The following is a 19,695-nucleotide window of genomic DNA, read 5'->3' on the forward strand; positions in this document are numbered from 1 at the left end:
TGGTTTCTATTGAGAAATCTGCACAGAGCCTTATCAAGCTTCCTTTGTATGTGATAGATCACTTTTCTCTTGCTGCTTTCAGGATTCTCTTTTTATCTTTGACATTTGATAATCTGATTATTAAGTGTCTTGGTGTAGGCCTATTCAGATCTATTCTGTTTGGGGTATGCTGCGCTTCTTGGATCTGTAATTTTATGTCTTCCATAAGAGATGGGAAATTTTCATTGATTATTTCCTCTATTATTGCTTCTGCCCCCTTTCCCTGGTCTTTTCCTTCTGGGACACCAATGATACGTACATTCTTGCTTTTCATTTTGTCATTAAGTTCCCAGAGACATTGCTCATATTTTTCCATTCTTTTCTCTTTCTGTTCTTTTGTGTGTAGGCTGTCAGGTGCCTTGTTCTCCGGTTCCTGAGTGTTTTCTTCTGCCTCTTGAGATCTGCTGTTGTATGTTTCCATTGTGTCTTTCAACTCTTGTGTTGTGCCTTTCATTTCCATAGATTCTGCCAGTTGGTTTTTTGAACTTTCAATTTCTCCCTTATGTACACCCAGTGTTTTCATTATATGGTTCATCTCTTTCACCATATCTTCCCTAAACTTTTGGAATTGACTTATTATTAGTTGTTTCAATTCCTGTATCTCAGTTGAAGTGTAAGTTTTTTCCTTTGACTAGGCCATAACTTCATTTTTGTTAGTGTAGGTTGTAGTTTTCTGTTGTCTAGTCATGGTTTCCTTGGTTACCCCAGTCAGGTTATCCCAGATCAGAATGGGCTCATGTCCCAGAGGGAAGAAATATTCAGTATCCAGTTTCCCTGAGGGTGTGTCTTAGAAGATTGGTGCACCCTGTGATTCCTCAGGTCACTGTGCTTTTCTGCCCAGCAGGTGGTGCCTGGCAGCCTGTAATTCCAGACTGGTATAAGAAGGTGTGCCCGTGGCTGTTTTCCCCCAGGCTCTGGAGTCTGGTTCTGAATGGAGGGCAAGTAGTAGAGCTGGGCCCCACCCCTTTTCTGTTAGGGAAGATAACCCCTCTAGGGAGAAGTCATTAACATTTGAATAGACTCTGCCTGTGCAATCTCCACCCTTGTCTGGGTCAGAGCACTGGGAACTGAAAATGGCTGAGGCTTTTTACACTAAGCCAAAGCAGGGACAGAAGGCCCCCTTCAGTCCGCAGCTACCCTCCAGCTCTCCAAGGTCACTCATCACCCAAAGCCTCTGTCTGCTTGCTGGGGATTCGTAGCTCATAGTGAGCAGTTCACACCCACTAATTAAAACCCCAGTTGGAGCTCAGCTGAGCTATATTTGCTTGCTGGGTGAGAGCTTCTCTTTAGCACCACGAGGCTTTGCAGCTCGGGCTGTGGGGGGAGGGGGCTCCCAGCTTGGATCCATAGTTTTGACTTACAGATTTTATGCTGCAATCTCGAGTATTCCTCCCAATTCAGGTTGGTGTTTGATGAGTGGACGTTCATGTTTGTCCCCCCACAGTAATTCTGGGTTATTTACTAGTTGTTCCTGGTTGTCTATTACTTGTTCTTGGGGGACTAACTAGATTCCACTCTTCTCTATGCCACCATCTTAGATCCTCCACTTATGCGTGTTTTTGATAATTCTCCAGAACGTGTTTTCAAAAACTCCTGCAATCCTCATGGTGCTGTTTGAGTTTCATGCAAGACCCCACTGGAGACACCTAGGAATAGGATTTTTACAGGACATCTGGATAAACTAGAGCATTCTGAAGGAGGATTATTGGGAGGGTGAAACTTTTGGAAATCAGGGTATCCAAAGAGTGGGAAAAGATTCCAATCTTTTGCCTGTGGAAGAATGACTTAAAAAGCTGTGATCATTCTGTTAAAAATAGTGGACAGTCTTTGCCAAGACATGTGGATTAGATGTTAGATGCTATCCATTAGATTCAGAGAGAAGGGAAAAAAAAAAAAACAATTAATATATATTAATGGACTGAATATTTTGGCGTAGCATAAAAAATAAATTTCTGACTATCAGAGGTGTTAAAATTGAAAGAGTTGCCTTGTAGGGTCATGAGGTCATGAGCTTGTCATTGGAAGTGTAAAAGCAAACACTGTATGATCAGCTCTTGAAAAAGTACTTCTGGGAGAAATCTGCCTTCAGTGGAGCTGGGATTAGGTATCCTTCAGATTGTCTTCCAACTTGAGTATGGTGCTGAAAATCACTTCACTTCACATTTGTGCTTTTAGATTGTTCCAGAAATGAATAGAAAGGAAGCTGTTTGCAACTTTAAAACTGTCTATACTATAGAAAGAGTTTTTCAACCTGCCTTAAGAAGTTCTGGTCTCTGTTGCTTGGTCTGCAATAAATTCTTTTGTTCTTTTAATTTTTTCCTCTTCTTTCTTTCTTTTTCTTTTTTTTTGCAATAAATTCTTAATATGGTTCTGAGAGGATTTCTTCTCTTTCCCTGTTATTTATTTCAGTATATTGGAGTTATGCATAATGGATATGTTTTACTTTTGAAATCTGAAAAAGTAAAGAAAAGAAAAAGCAAGAATTCAGAGGGCTTCAAGAGCCAAGCTCAGTGTAAAGTTGGTGGATTCTGGAAAAACCACAGTGGCTGTGTTACTCTGACAAACCTAAGAACAGCCTCATATTCTCTGCCTCCTGACCTCCCCATCGGGATCTAGGTCAGCATCTCACACTTAGCCTGAGTTACTCCCAATCTGCTTCCTTCTGGCCTCCCTGCTCTCAGCAAATGGCACACCTGGTAGCACAAGTCAAAAATGTAGGAGTTACCCTTGTTTCTTCTCTTTCCTTCACCCCACATATAAAACCCATATTCGGGTTCTATTGACTCTTCTTCCAAATTAAATCTACTCCAACCTGAGCCACTGGGACCCGTGCATGAGACTCTAAGTCTCTCCCTCCCACCAGTCCTACCCCTCTTCTCTTTGTTCTCCACATGGCTGTCACACCAGTGTTTACATTTTCACGTCAATTCAGAATATGTCACTTGCTGCTTAAAGCTCAGGTGACTTCCATATAAACCCAGCATTAAATTCAGTTTGAATTTAATTTTTATTTTTAAATAATTTAAATTAATTTATTTTTAGGGACCAGGATGACTGGGGCCTCGTCTGATCCCCCCGTCCCCACTTACCCCTCTGGGCTCTATCATTCAGCCAAACTGGATAAACTGTTTGCTTCATGAAACTAGAAAAACCCGTTCCCTCTTCAGGGCCTTTGATGGCTGCTCTCTGTTCCTGGCATCTCCTTCCTCCACATCTTTGTGAGGCTGGCTCCTAATTGTAGTTTATTTCTCTACTTTAGGATTACTGCCTTGGTGATGACTTTTCTCATCACCCAAATTGAATTAGCCTCCCAATTATTCTATAATCTATGTTTCATTTTCATCTAGGTACTTATTATCCAAACTTCTTTTGTTAATTATTATTTAACTTTTAAAAAATTGCCCCCCCAATTCAAACTATAAGCTCCATTACAGTAGGAACATTGTCCTGTAGAATTATGTATCCTACAACTGGATTGGGGTAGAGTTGTTGGCTCAATAAAATACTTGTTGACGTCAGAAAGGAAGAAGAGGTGAGGGAAGGAGGAGGTAAGAGGAAGGGAGGAAGGAAGGAGTCAGCTTTCTCCTCAAAGTTTCTTCCTTAAATGGAAAGTTCAGAGAAGTCAGCTAAAACTTAAAAAAAAAAAATTAAATGATGGGATAGGATGAAGTAAAATCATATCTTATTTCAATGGTGGAAGCTGAAATTGTTTTTTTGTACTGAAGCTTATTTTTAAAGACAGAGGCAAAATTTTAATTTTACATTCTTTCTCTGATGATTGTATCATTTATAGCCAAGTATTAATTTACTGTACATGAAATTTAAGACACAGTGATTTGCTGTGGAAGAAAATTCAGAATGTGTGTTTCCAGAGGAGGCACTTAAAGAACAGTTAGGTTGCCCCAGAGGGTCCTCTCAGAAATGCCAGCTGCACGGTTCCTTGTTTGGCCTCTTGTAGGCAGGTAACGGACCTCTTATCAGACTTAGAGGGTTTCAGCTTTATTTATCTGAAGTGGTTTCTGGAAGGCAAGCCTTTTCTGTTTTGACATGCTGTGCGAATTTCTCGGATTAGTGGAGAAATAACTTATTACAATCAATTTTATTGAATTCTGAAGATTGTGTTTATATTGTGTATTTATAAGGCTTTATGATTTTTTTAGGATCAAAGATTCTCTTTAACACGAGAATATTTGTCATTATACCATCAATGTTTTTAAACCACCATAATACTTATTGTGGGAATTGATATTATGAACAGAAATGTCTGAAGTGATAAGGCTTTTGAGATTTACAAAAAGAAGAAAAACTACAAGCACCTGTTGAAGAAAATGATGACAGATGGCAGCATTTTCCTCGAGGTTCCCCTGCAGCTGTGCTTATATTCTGTTCTCCGAGGCGGAACCAAAGTCTATTCACATCTTTTATTACACACTAAGAGTTTTCACTTCATCCTGTTTAACACAGCACCAGTCAAAGCTCTTTTCTGTAGCAGAAATTTTTTTCAAAAGAGAAAAAAAGACTCACAATGAGTGAGAACCAATTTAGCGTCCGTTTAGTCATTTTTTTTTTTTAAAAAAAGAAGTCATAACAATCTTGTTGATTATCAAAGCTTGTTTTTTTGGGTATAACTTCGATTAACAGTGGCAGACGATAAGCACGCTATCATGTTCAGTGTCAACTTCCTGCCGACTTCTGCTGGCCCTGACTGACTTTGCTATTGCCAAACAGCATTCTGAAACCTCAGTTACATATTTCATAATTTTTTTAAAGCCTAAAATGTTTAAAAGAAAAAATATCCTGTGAGAACATATTTCAGGAAGATTAGCTGCATTAGTGGAGTCTAATTATCAGCTCAGATTTTCAAGAGTAACAGGTAATATTTTATCTGAAAATGTATAAAGCTAAATCTATGATCAATTTCATAAACTGCAATAAAACAAAATAAGTCCTCAGTGGCAATTCATATTAAAGCTGATTTTATGTGATGCAGCTATTTCAGTAAGAATATGATTGTGATCCACATAAAGCCATTTATATGAGGTGACATTATTTCACATTTCATTTTAAAAAAATTAAAACTGAATTAGTGCAAAGGAGAATGACTTCTGCATACCAGCTTTCATATTTATAATATTAAAACATCTATATATTTTTATTCTTAAACTCCTACAAAATCTTTAAGAATCATGATTCTCTGAATCCTCACCAACCCTGTTACCCCCAGAAAGTTTAGTTTTAATGCTTCTTAATTGGAGTTTACTTTTATCTATTAGTATTTTATACACTAAATATATCCAATATATTTGGTAGCTATATCATACAATTAAGTTTTATAATGGAATTTACTTTTATCTATCAGTAGTTTATACACTAAATATAACCAATGTATTTAGTATCTATACCATACAATTAAGTTTTATAATGGCGATGGCATCAGACCATGACAATGAGAGTACACTGTTATCAATATTCCAATTTTTATTCTAAAAATCCTAGATTGCCAAGCACTGTAGGAAGATAGTCTGAAAAATGGCCCAGCTGTAAGATGTACAGTAGAGCTGCGTCTGGTTCCATATGCCAAATGGGATGGGGAGTGGACATGGCAGAGGCCATTAGATTCTAATTCTAAAGTGATAATCACATATAGTTTACAATGATCTGGAAAGTTTCCTTAAATATCTTGTAAGTATACTATGTGCTAAGGCTTTGTGCATAAAAACTTTTGGGTGACTTTATCAGTACTCAAACTCTTAATTACTATATCAGTTTCCTTCTCCAGTTTTTTTCCTAGAGGACAGTAGTGAAGTAATAGCTATCTATTTGATTGTCCACTTGAACAAAGTTTTATCTTTTGTCAACCTGTCGGGAAACCCTTAAACTCATTGAACTTGTAATATTTTTTTAGGTTTAGCCAATCTGCATCAAGCATTTCAGAACTGACTGCTCCTTGAGTCGCTTTCTTTTTTTTCCCTCCCTCATTCTTTCCCTCCCTCTCTCCTTTTTTCCCTCCCAGCAAGAATAGTTTGAATTCTATGAAATATGGGTCCAAGGATATTTTTGACCTTTTCTCTCTGTTTGTCTCACTTAATTGTGCTTTTAACGTTTGCCAGTAAGTGGTTTTTATTGTATAATATCAATACCATCAAGGCTGTGTTTGATGATAGTCCATGTATTTTTGTAATAAGACTAAAGGAAGAAAAAGTACTACTACGCGAATAGCTTATCCCATCAAAGTAAATTATTCCCTTACCACAGAGATGTGAAAAATCAAATGATGGTTCTTGTGTTCTTATCTTTTGCTTTCAAAATTATCTCCTTATTTAGATTTAGAAAAAGGAAAGATAGGATGCTTCTTTATTACGTCTGCATATTTATTGAGTATCTGCATGAGGTTAAGTCACTGCGATCAGCACTGGGACTATGCATTAACATCAGAAGCATTCTGAAACATGGGCTCTCTCAGATCTGCTTTTTTTTTTTTTTTTTTTCTTATTTATTTAAAAGAGCTAGGGAATGCCCTACGTCCTGTAAAAGGATTTCAAAGGGTTGTTGCATGCATAAACAAACACTATATTCTAAAGATACATGCCAGACTCATAAGATACATGACCATTTAGAGGCTAAAAGGTTATATCAACCTTCCCAGATTTCAGTGCCAGATGTGTCTGCAAGGCATTTCATGCAGAGCCAAACTCATCCTAGCATCTGGTGAAACACATGAAACTCCAAGTCTTACCACATGTAAACATAATGGAGGGCAAGTGGGACAATCATCTATTGTCTTCCTCCTTCTGTTCTATTTACAATGTAAACGACTATTCTAAAGGTACACATTTATAACTGACTAACATGATGAGCTACCAATTTTCTAGGCAATTGCTACATAGTTGAGGAGATAATACTGTGTATGTGATACACTGCAGGTTGCACAAGGATGCAAAGAAAGGAATAGGATTCTGAGAGGGAGTGATCACTTCCTGTTGGAATGATCAAAGAAGACTTCACAAGAGGAGATGGAATTGTGAGCCTTGAAGAGAAGGAAGACAGTCAATGGGTAGAGTTAGTGGAAGGGATATTTCAGTGGAATGAAGAGGGTAGGGGGGATAGAGCTGGAAAAGGGAAGAGTATTTGGGGGGAAGGGGGTAATAGATAATAGAGGCATGTGTCGAGATTAGTGATAGAAAACCTAGAAAGCCAGGTGAGGCTAAATTATAAGGAACATTGAATCCAAATTATAGGACTTTATACTATACACTGATGAATAAAAAGTGATGGCATGTTGAGAATGCTTTTCCCAATGTAATGAAGTATAATAACAAATTGAGAGTGACTTTCAAGGAAGATTGTGACAGAAGCAGACAGGTGATAGGGTCTGAAGTGAGATAGGAGGAAGTTGTAATGGAGTAGAAGAAAAAGGTGGATTATTTTCTCAAGGGAAGAACTAATAGGAACAGGGTGTGTTATAGAGAAGTGAGTAATAGAGAAGAAGTTAAAGAAGAGGGCAGTTTTGAATTGGGATGGTTGGGAGAATGGTGGTGAACTCAAAGAAAGGAGGAAAACTAGTCTTACAGGTGAAGGGTGAGTAAAATTTTGGAGATACTGCATTTGAAATGACAATAGGACTTCCAAGTGAAAGTAGCCAATAGATTTTGGAAGTGTGCTGAATAAACTTGATGATTTGAAACTCGTGGAGTAGATGTGGTTCTGAAAAGATGAAATACGAAGATGGAAGAGTAAAGTATTAATGATGGAACTTTAAGGCCACATTTAGGGAACTGGAGGAGAAAATAGAGCCAAGAAATCACCAGAGATCAACTGTCAGAGGTAGACAATTAACAGTGTAGCTTTCTGGAAGTGGGGAGTGCGGGACATCCTTGTCTTGTTCCCAAGACTTGTTCCCAAACTTTGGGGAGAAGAATTCAGCCTTTCATCATGAAGTATGATATTAGATGTAGGTTTTTCACAGATGTCTTTCATAAGGTTGAGGAGATACCCTTCTATTCCTAGATTACTGAGAGATTTAATCATGAATGAATGTTTTCAAATTTTTTCCCTACGTCTATTGAGACAATCATATGGTTTCCTTTTTTAATCCGTTGATATGGTAAATTGCATTGATTGATTTTCTAATGTTGAGCCAACTCTTCCTGTCTGAAATAAGCCCTAGCCATGATAAATATACCATGTCCTTTTTTAAATTGCAGAGTTCTATTTGCTAATATACATTTTTAAGAAAATCTGCATCTAGTTTCATGAAAGCTATCAGTCATAATTTTCTTCTAATGTCCTTGACTGGTTTTGGATGAGGGTAATTCTGGCATCAATAAATGAGTTGGAAAGTATTCCCTATACTTCTATTTTCTAAGAGTTTTAGGAAGACTCTCATCTTCCCTTCCTTAAATATTTGGAAAAATTCCAAGTGAAAACATGTTGGCCTAGAGGTTTCTTTATAAGAAGATTTTTACCTGTTAATAGATATGGAGCTCTTCAGATGATCTATTTTCTCCTGAGTGAGCTTTGCTAGTTTTTGCCTTTTAAGAACTTTGTATCACCTAAATTATCCAAATTTGGGGGCATAAAGTTGTGCATAATATTTTCAGCCTTTTAATATCTGTAGGATCTATTGTGATGTTTCTCTTTCATTTAATTTGCATCTTTCTGTTTATTTTTCATTTGTCCCTTCTGCCCTTGGGTTTATTTTCTCCTTTTTCCTGCCTTCTTTTAGGCTAATTTTTATGAGTCCATAAAATAGGATATGTACTTTTAGGATAGAAAGAAGCCAAGATGGGTGTTTTCATGTATTATCAATAAAGTGAGATGTGAGATTTAGCACTAATGCAAGGTGTTATTAATAGGGTGGTATGTGGGAATCTTGTATTTTATGCATGATTGTTCTATAAACCCACAACTTCTCTAATAAAGAAATATATATATATATGTATATATGAGAGATTTATAAGCTGAAGCTGGGAAACACTGGTATCTTGTGTCTAGAAGGTTTAGAATATTTGCCCTAGGAGTCTCTGGGAAAACCAATATGAGATTACTTTGTGGATTTCCAAGCCTTAGTGAGGGCTCAGCTGAAGTAAATATATAAGTAATAACACTGTTTGGATAGCGAAGGTATCCTAAGATCAAATCTGAAGATGTCACCAAAATTGGCCCTGAAAAGTTTCAAAATGTGAAAAAATCATAATGGAATTATAGGAGTATTTAGGACAGTTCACATTTCAATCTTAAGTTTCAGTAAACTCTGGTAATTTTTTCACTCACTAAGGTTGAAGAAATCATCTTTTTTAGGCAATCATATTTTTTCTAAAGTTTGAACACTCAGCAGTTTCCAGAGTAAATGAGATGGAGGGAGTCATCAGTCAGAGCTGAGTGAAGTTCCCATGATTTTCTCCCAGCTGAGGTACCTGAGAATCATGTCAGAGTAGCTGGAAGGAATTGATATTGTTGAGAACTATTGGAAAATTGGAAAGCCAGTTGGATTTTTGCAGGACTAATGGTTCTGGAAACATATTTGCAAGACTAGGATAATTATTCCACTCTTTGAACTGATTACAATTTGCTTTGCATTCTTTTTTGGGGGGAAAATTGTGATTGCTTGAATCCTGTAATGAAATGTGAGTTGAATGGGAAGGCACAGTTAGTTGATCTAAATCCCTCCTTGCCTGCAGGCATTGATATTTATTTTCTTTCCATAGTGAAAATCCACGTGATGAAAATGGGAAGATCACAGTATCAAAGGAATATTTCATTTGAATTCCTTTCATTGTTACAACCTGGTTCTCAGAGTAAATTTGTTACAAACTCAATGTTAACAGTAGAAAAGGAAACTTTTTTTTTTTTGTAAAAAAAAATGGATGTGGATTCATAGGTTCTGTAGACAGAAAAAAGAATAATAAATGGACTCATTCTTCTCTGGCAGTGGCCATTACGGTGTAGACTAGCAAGGAAGTGTATAAGGCCAGGGGTCAGACTGGCCGGCTTTGAATATTAGCTTTACTCCTTACCAGCTGTGCCATCCTAGGAAAGTGGCTTAACCTCTTTGTGCTTCGGTTTCTTTGTAAAATAGGGGTACAGTTTCATCTCTTATCCTTGAGGTGAAGAATAAATGAATTAATACATGTAACAGGCTTAAAACAGGTCTGATGTATAGTATGTACTCAGTAACTTGTGGTTACTATTACTAGGGCGAAGATGGGTTAGTTAGGCCCTGGGAGTCAAATTTATACATACTTGATAAATAACTTAAAAAGGGTCGTAGGAATAAAAATGCCAGAGGCCATCCATATGAGTATGACTGTTACAGACAACTTTTTTCTTGTGTATTGAATTTTCTCTGCCAAGCATAGATGTATGTTCTATCTACTAACTGATAAAATATCACTATGTCTTGAAAACTAGTATGATTAAGGGAAATTTTATATCTTCTCTAAGTGAAGAAAATTAACAGCATAATTCTCATAACTCTCAACATAGTAAGCTAATGGTAAAAGGCATAGGGCAATATTCTGGAAAGACACCAAACCTTATCACAAAGGTGGGAAGGAAGTTAGTATTGAATTAACACTAACTATGGTGGACAATTTTTATCTTTCAAAATCAACAAAATTCTATCCTCATTTTACTAATGTTAAAACTAAAGCTCGAAGGGGTTGACTTCAACAGCTCTTCAGGGCTGTTTAGGGGTGCTGCTGGGGCGCAAATCCAGGCTATTTGATTTCAAAGCCCTTGCTCTTTCCATTATCCTGGCTGATCCCAGAAGTGAGAGCTATAACAATTTACAAATTTAGTATAGAAATTATAGCTAATCCAAAAAAGTAAAACTATCCTAATTTTTCAACATAACTATTTTTATTTCTATATTTTTCATTGCATTTAATCTTTTTTATAATAATAAATTTTATTATTTATAATAATATTTATAATAATAAATTTTATTTTGAAATAAGTTCAATCTTACAGGAACAGTTGCAAAAAAAGTACAAACCCCATACATAGAACTCCATCATATCCCAACCCCCCTCCCCCGATACCCCAATCCATCACCTTTAAGATCCTGTCACATCACTGTCTCTTTCTTTCCCTCCCTCTCTCCCTCCCTCCCTGACCCCCATCATCTATTGCTCTGTCCTCTGAACATATGAGAGCAAGCTGCACATATCTTTGAATAAACAATATAATTCACATGTACCTTTCCCATGGACAAGAACATTATTTTATGCAATCTCATTAAACGCAGCTAAGAAGACCAAGAAATTCAACATTGATATAAAGCTTACATTCTATATTTCCCTTTGCTTTTTTTTTTTTCCTTGTGTCCCATCTGTGTCCCTTTGAGCCTCCTCTCCTCTGACCTCAGGTCCCATCCAGGATCATCCTTGGCATTTAATTGTCATCTATTTAAACTGTCTTATTTTTTTTTTCAATTGTGGAAAGATATATATATAGCCTAAATCTTCCCATTCCACCCCCTCCCTAGCATTCCATTAGTGGGATTAATCACATTTAGAATGTTGCAATGCTATCACCTTCCAACCATCCATTTCTAGAAGTTTCCCTTCAACCCAAATAGAAACCCTACTCTCATTTCTTAACTCCCCATTGCCCCTTCCCCCACTTCTTGGAACCCCTACTCTACTTTTCATCGCTTTGGTCATATTCTCTGATACTTTCTTTGTGTTTACCATGGGGCTTAAATTTAACATCTTAAATCTATAACAGTCTTGTTTTTCTTTGATAACAGCTTAACTTCAATAGGACACGTAAACTGTGTTCCTATACTCCTCCATTCCCCCACCTTTATGTAGTTCTTGTCAAAAATTACATATTTTACATTGAGTCCAAAACCACTGATTTACCATTACAGTTTATATATTTTAGATCCTGTAGGAAGTAAATAGTAGAGTTATAAATCAACAATACCATAGTATTGCTCGTTATATTTACCATGTGATCTTTACTGGAAATCTTTATTTCTTCATGTGGTTTCAGTCAATTGTTTAGTGTCCCTTCCTTTCAGCCTGCTTAGGACTGATCTACTGGTGATGAAGTCCCTCAGCTTTTGATTATCTGGGAATGTTTTTATCCCCCCCTCATTTTTATCCTTCAGGTGTTTGTGAATTCTCCGTCTCTGATGGTTATTGACTTCTATTTGTATTCCATTGTGGTCAGAGAATGTGCTTTAAACAAATTCATTTTTTTCTTTTTTCTTTTATTGAGGCTTGTTTTTATGTCCCCGCATACAGTCCATTCTGGAGAAAGATCCGTGATCACTAGTGAAGAATGTGTGTTCCAGTGACCTGGAATGTAACATTCTATATATGTCTGTTAAAAGTCTCTATCTCTCTCTCTCCTTTCTTTGTTTCTTTTGTCGGTAGGGCTTGCTTTAGTATCTGAAGTAGGGCAGGTCTTTTATTAGCAAACTCTCTCAGCATTTGTTTGTCTGTGAAAAATTTAAGCTCTCCCTCAAATTTGAAGGAGAGTTTTGCTGGATAAAGTATTCTTGGTTGGAAATTTTTCTCTCTCAGAATTTTAAATATGTCATGCCACTGCCTTCTCGCCTCCATGGTGGCCGCTGAGTAGTCATTACTTAGTCTTATGTTGTTTCCTTTGTATGTGGTGAACTGCTTTTCTCTTGCTGCTTTCAGAACTTGCTCCTTCTCTTCAGTATTTGACAGTCTGATCAGAATATGTCTTGGAGTGGGTTTGTTTGAATTTATTCTATTTGGAGTTCGCTGGGCATTTATGCTTTGTGTATTTATATTGTGTAGAAGGTTTGGGAAGTTTTCCCCAACAATTTCTTTGAATATTCTTTCTAGACCTTTACCCTTCTCTTCCCCTTCTGGGACACCAATGAGTCTTAAATTTCGATGTTTTATTGTATCTATCATATCCCTGAGATCCATTTCAATTTTTTCAATTTTTTCTCCATTCTTTCTTTTGTTCTTTCATTTTCTGTTCTGTGCTCCTTGAGGAGGCTGAGCTGTTGTTCAACTTCCTCTAATCTTGTATTATGAGTATCCAGAGTCTTTTTAATTTGACCTACAGTTTCTTTAATTTACATAAGATCTTCTATTTTTTTTATTTACTCTTGCAATATCTTCTTTATGCTCTTCTAGGGTTTTCTTTATGTCTTTTATATTCTGTGCCATGCTCTTCTTCAAGTCTTCTGTTATATCCCGTGCCATGCTCTCATTGCCTGTCTGTAGTTCTTTGATTAATTCTGCCAGGAACTGTGTGTCTTTGGATCTTTTGATTTGAGTGTTTGGGTTCGGGTTCTCCATGTCGTCTGGTTTTATCATATGCTTTAAGATTTTCTGTTGTTTTTGGCTTCTTGGCATTTGCTTTACTTGATCTTTAATTTGTTAGAATTGCAGCTTGGTGACATGCACTTTCTCTAACTGACCAGCAGATGGCGTCCGTGAGTCACCTATTCCCCTCAAGTCAGTTCTCCCCAACTTTGTGGTGTGTGGGGATCTGATTCTTTTGGGGTCCAATTGGTGCACTTAATTTGGGTGTGTTGTCGGTGCTGTCTGCCCTCAATGAGGGGTGTGTGCCTGAGCAGTTAGGGAGGAAGGGCAGGTTTAACAATCAAACCTCTCAGGTGTTCCCAGAGATTTAAGGCTGTTCTCTGCCGCTGACATAAAAGTCGTTGGTATTGGCGTAGGTTCCCTGGGATTTCCGAATGGTTCCCCCCTCCCTGCTGTGCTTTTCCAGGACCTCTGCTGAGGGGGGGAGGGCCGTGCCACGTCACAAGTGAGCCCCAGCCTCCAGGGAAGCCCTGGGCCGCCGGGCTGTGTAGGGGCGTTCCCAGCCCACTTCAGAGATGGTTGAATGGGACGTATTAACTTCCCCCTTTCTGCACAGCTCTGCTCTCCCAGCTCCAGGACAATCAGCCGTGGGTGTATTCAAGGCCACTGTCCACGGCCGATATTGTGTCATGTGAGCGGTGCTGCGGGAAAGACTCCCTGTCAGGCTGGGTTTCTTGGCTTGGCTCTGTGCTGTGTGTTCGGCCCTGGGCAGGAGTAGCCCCGTCTGCTGGGGAGACGGCTGCAAGTCGTGCATCTCCCCTTTGCTCCCCTGGACCTGAGACAAACAGCAGTGGGTGTGGGAAGGGGTATCCTCCACTCCAGACACCGAGGCATTAGTCCAGACTGCTCCCGTCTTATCTGCAGCTTTTCCCGGGCTTCTTTTTTTTTTTTTTTTTTTTTAAAACACCAACCCACCATTTCACCACACCGCCACATGGCTGAGGGACTCCTTCGACTTACTCACTCGTTTCAGAATGCAGACACCTGGTTTCACCAAACGCACGTTCCCTGTGGCTTTAGCAGAACTTGTCCGGCTGGTGCTACTCTGGAAGTGGTGTTCTGGGTCACTTTCTGGTTTTTTATCTAGTGATTTCCATGGAGGTGTTTTTCCCTCTGTCTCACCTAGCCGCCATCTTAGGTTCCTCTCTGCATTTAATCTTAATAAGCAGGGTTCATAAAACCTCGTAATAAAACAACCTCTGACCTCAGGATGTCTCCTGGCTTTTCTAAGTGGTGAAGAGAAGCTCCACTGTGATAGTGAAAAGAGAGTTGACTTGGTGGCTGGTTCTGGCTTTGCACTGGCTTGGGCAGGAATTTATTTTTCCCGAAGAGCTACAAGTTCAAGTACGGACCGTTTTCCTAGAAAACTGATTCCCTAGTTGGGGTACCCCAGAACCTTGGAAATTCCCAGAATCTGTAAAATGACTATAGAGACTGAATTGTTTATTAAGCAAACCCAGAATCAGTTTTCATTAGCTCCTATAAATATTCTAAATCTAAATTATTTTCATTCTGAATTGAGGATATAGTCTTAGTTGCCTCTGGCTGGTGTACAAAGTATTACAAGCTGGATAACTTAAAACCACAGGAATTTATTGTCTCGCAGTTTTGGAGGCTAGAAGTTTGAAATCTGTAGGTTTGAGCAAGGCTGTGCTTTCTCCGAGTCTGTAGGGTTCTAGTGATGGTCAATAATCCATGGCATTCTTTGACTTGTGGCGTAACTCAAAACTCTCTCTGTTCACATGGCCATCTTTTCACTCCATCTGTCTGATTGTGTTGGAATTTTCTCTCCTTAAAAGGACTTCAATCATATTGGATTAGAGCCCACCTTAATGCAGTTTGGTCATGTTTTAACTAATCACATGTTCAAAAATCCTATTTCCAAATAGGGTCACATTCAGGAGACCAGGGGTTGGTTCTTGAACATATCTTTATGGGGGACATAATTCAATGTGTAACAGACATCCTGATTTTTCTTTCCCATGTTTTCCACAGGATTATTTTACAGATTCAAATAGAGAGTTGAAAAAGGATGCACAGCAAGATTACCACTTAGAATATGCCATGGAAAATAGTACACACACAGTAATTGAGTTTACGAGAGAGCTGCATACTTGTGACATCAATGACAAGAGTATATCGGTAAGGAGCTGACGGGCAGATGCAGGCTTGAGTAAACTGTAATTCACACTTGTGAAACGCCTTATAGAATAAATGGTCGAATAATTGGATACTAAGGTATTTAAAAATATCTTTGATGACAAAGTCACAGAGTTATTTTTGGTATCTCTTGAGAAACCACATATACAAAAAATTGAAGACCATAGATTTCAATAAATGCAATTTTTTTGTGAATCTAAAATTACAGAGCTCTTTAAAGCTTGTATGTTTTTTGCCTGAAGAAGGCTTTTAGCTGATTCTCTTTAAAATTTGAAAATAGGCAGTGTGTGAAAATTGGAGGAAATGTATTACATGAAAGAGAATTAGGATGCTGAACATCAGGATATAATTCATCTGTTTTGTAACTGATTCATTTTTGTAAATTTCTAAAATTGAGATGAATAGTAGGCTGATTAAAATTGCCTTCTAAAATTGACATATTATATAAGGTTTCTTGTTTTCAGATTTCATGCAAAAATCAGTATGCTGTACCTTTACGTATATACAGATTCAATATTTAGAGGTTACATAATTCATCAGGTTGCTTTGGAAGTTTTTATGAATTGATTGGATCATTTTCATGTTTATATTATTCTATACAGTTATGTTTTCATATTTGGTAAATTAAAGTTTTAAAAGAGGGAATATAAACCTGAAGCAGTTCTGATTAACCTTCAGCATAAAGAGTAAAAGAGGAAGAAAAAAAACACATACAAAGATGTGGATCAATTTTTATGTAATACATAGTACAGTTATATTTTAACTGGAATAATAATTACAAGCATTTGACTTAAGAAAGAACATAGCAAAGAGAACATTTAAAATAGATGCTTTTTGCTTTATTGCTTCTTTTTAAAGTTCTTTTTACAAAGATATGGCAGAAACACCTTTGTCTGTGGGAGGACTGGGCAGTTTTTTTAATACCACAGCACAACTCTACCTTGCCCCCCCAATTGCACAATGGAAATTAATTTTACCTGACAGCATTTTCCCTGGTTGGGTTGTTCTGGCACCTTTGAAATTCCCAGGATTTATAAAAAAAATGACTACATGTAGACTCTTGTGTAATAAGCAAACCTAGAATCAGAAACTCCTTCCATGTTTGCACTTTCTGTGAATTCATATATGTGATTGGGAAACATCTATTGTGGAAAAAAAGTCCTGCCCTGGAAGGTAATATTAATTTTCATTCTATTTATTTATTTTCCCTAAACTGTTCCGTGGTATGAAAACTGGTTTACTTTTTCAAAGCCCCTGCCTCTTAGCAAAAATGTTTGCTTGGTAACCACTAGTTGCTAGTTTGTATTTTAGCATGAGAGTAACCTACTGTGGTCAACTGCATCAAACATAACTGCTAAGTCAATTGTCCTTTACTCAGTTTTGGAATGCATACTCTCCAGGGCTGAGATAGCTGATTTCTTCCAAAAGGTAATTCATCCATTTGGATATTTAATGATCTACTCAAGTTCACACAATCAATGTTAGAGATCATACTGTGAACCAAATATATCCTGCTTTAAACAGAGTTCTTGAAGCTCAACTCAGTGGTAAGGAAGGTGCTCTTCTGAGAACTAATCGTGCCTGTGTCGTGTCACCTCCAGGAGAGCACAGTGAGGGTGATCTGGGCCTTCCACCATGAGGACTTGGAGGCAGCCAGCCCCCAGTACCATGGATCCAACAGGGGCACCAAAAGCCTGCGCCTCTTGAATCCTGAGAAAACCAATGTGCTGTCTACAGCCTTACAGTTCTTTGACCTGGTAAATCAAGACGTAAGTTGTTTTTGGTTTTTTTTTTTTTGATTGTAGGGATGGGTTTGTTGAAAGTGTGTGTTCCAGTTTGCCAGTGCTGCCAGATTACAAAACACCAGAGATGGATTGGCTTTTATAAAAGGGGGTTTATTTGGTTACATAGTTACAGTCTAAAGATAATGCATCAACAATCAGGTACCTTCACTGGAGGATGGCCAATGGCGTCCGAAAAACCTCTGTTATCTGGGAAGGGATGTGGCTGGCATCTGCTCCAAGTTCTGGTTTCAAAATGGCTTTCTCCTAGGACGTTCCTCTCTAGGCCACAGCTCCTCTTCAAAATGTCATTCTCAGTTGCTCTTGGGGCATTTGTCCTCTCTTAGCTTCTCTAGAGCAAGAGTATGCTTTCAACAGCCATCTTCAAACTGTCTCTCATCTGCAGCTCCTCTCTCAGCTCCTGTGCATTCTTCAAAGTGTCCCTCTTGGCTGTAGCAAGCTTGCTCCTACTGTCTGAGCTTTTATAGGGCTCCAGTGAACTAATCAAGGCCGATGCTGAATGGGTGGGGCCACTCCTCCATGGAAATAATGTAATCAGAGCTATCACCTTCAGTTGAGTTGGTCACATCTCCATGGAAACACTCAATCAAACAATTGCAATCCAATCAACACTAATACATCTGCCCACACAAGACTGCATCAAAGATAATGAGCTTTTGGGGGATATAATACATTCAAACTGGGACAATGTGGAAGGGGGGTGTTGCTTAAATTATTGTGTTTAATAACATGTCAAAAGAATGTGACTTTATGTCCCCCTCCCCTTTTTATTAAGACAGGTCCCCATCCCAAACAAAGGGACAACATATTGGTGCCAAATGTTTAAGATTCCTGTTTTCCAGGAAAAGCATCATGTAATAAAGGTATGTGACCTGCTCACGGGCTAAACTTAATTTATGTGAGTGAAGGAGGAAATTGTTGCCCTTAAAATGAAAATGGTAAAACATGTAGAAATGATTTTAATTTCTATGAAAGTTACTTAGAGAACACAGCAGGTTTGTCTGACCCACACACTGTCTTAAGAGTCACTGAGTTTAATGAGAAGACAAGGATTGTAGCTAGTATTTGGTTTTCATCTCCTAATTTTACATGTCAAAGGTCAAAGTTTTGGGATGCATCTGAACGCCTCTTATTATTTGTATAGGCAACATTTCTGCAACTGGAATGGTTGGATTTGCAATTTTAAATGATATATTTACATATTTATAAATTATATCCAGGATGATATAGTCCCCACTAAGGTTGCTTGAGAATATCTGTTTCATTGATAATTCTGGATATTGTCATAAAAAACAATTGTTGTAGTATCTTTGTGAAAATAGAAAAAAAGAAAATTAGTGAATTTCTACAGGATTAAAAACTACAGAGTTGGATAATAAATCCAATTTGTCTATGGCATATAATTCCCTCTCAACCCCAAACTTTGGAGGTTGGACCTCCAAAAAGTTTTTGGAGGTGGACCACCAAAAGTTTTGCATCCAGTTAGTGAATGAAACAAGGATTTTTGAAACAACGTACAGATCTGTGGCTCTGTCTAGGAATTGTTGGCAGTTTGACAGAGGCTGGAGATATGATCTCTGCTCTCAAAGAGCTTACAGTGAGACTGTGGGAGACGTGGCCAAGAATTAAATGAAATGAAATACTGTCAACATTCAGAGAAATAGAAAACCAGGCCAGGGAGTGCCATCTTCCTGTCAACCCCCAGACTATGTAATAAAGCAGTGTGGATGTGAGAAAGGAGTAAACTTCTAGACTCTAGACTAGAGGAAAATACATGGGTTCTGATCACAGGTCCACCGTTGGGTTAACTGTGTGCTATCAGGTTGAGTGGCTTTGCGTAATGCCTTGGGTCCCTGTTTCTTCATCCATAGGAGGTTGATGGTCACAACACTTCCCTCCCAATCTCCTAGCATTTTGCAGAGATGCAAATGCTGAGCATGTTCTATAAAGTGACTAGCATTGGTTAATTCTACTTCATTTGTGCTGTCGCACAGACCTGCCTTTTGTTTGCAGAATATTCACAACTACCTAGAGGCAAGAGGGCCAGGCTGAGGGCATGTGTGCTGAATGAACATGTAGTCCTACATATTTGTAGGATGTTTTTGCAACCAAAAGACTTTGCTTGTGAAAGGGGGATGCAAATTCTAGTCTTCTATATTTCACATGGTGACCAAATCCTTCCCTTACACCAACAAAAAGGCTCAGGAAAGAGAATGCCATGTTTATATCATATTCTACCACTTGTGTTTGCAGTAAATTTAACTGGAACCAGCTTCAGGGACAAATGTGAAACTGCAGGATCAGAAATGAAAACAAATGCTCCACAAAATGTTTCCTTTATTCATTTTTCAGTAAACATTCATTGATAGGATTTA

The 19,695-nt window shown here is 38.1% G+C and overlaps 1 protein-coding gene across 1 annotated transcript in view; it reads left to right on the forward strand.

Moving 5' to 3' along the window:
- The window catches only part of MOXD1 (monooxygenase DBH like 1), a 101,819-nt gene that overhangs the window by 18,559 nt on the left and 63,565 nt on the right, over positions 1-19,695 (forward strand). The window contains exons 2-4 of the mRNA XM_037843504.1: positions 15,354-15,500; positions 17,120-17,287; positions 18,100-18,183. Of these exons, the coding sequence (XP_037699432.1) occupies positions 15,354-15,500; positions 17,120-17,287; positions 18,100-18,183 (399 nt within the window). The remainder of the gene's footprint in view (positions 1-15,353; positions 15,501-17,119; positions 17,288-18,099; positions 18,184-19,695) is intronic.

The sequence above is a fragment of the Choloepus didactylus genome, chromosome 7 (assembly GCF_015220235.1).
Source record: "Choloepus didactylus isolate mChoDid1 chromosome 7, mChoDid1.pri, whole genome shotgun sequence".
NCBI lineage: Eukaryota > Metazoa > Chordata > Mammalia > Pilosa > Megalonychidae > Choloepus > Choloepus didactylus.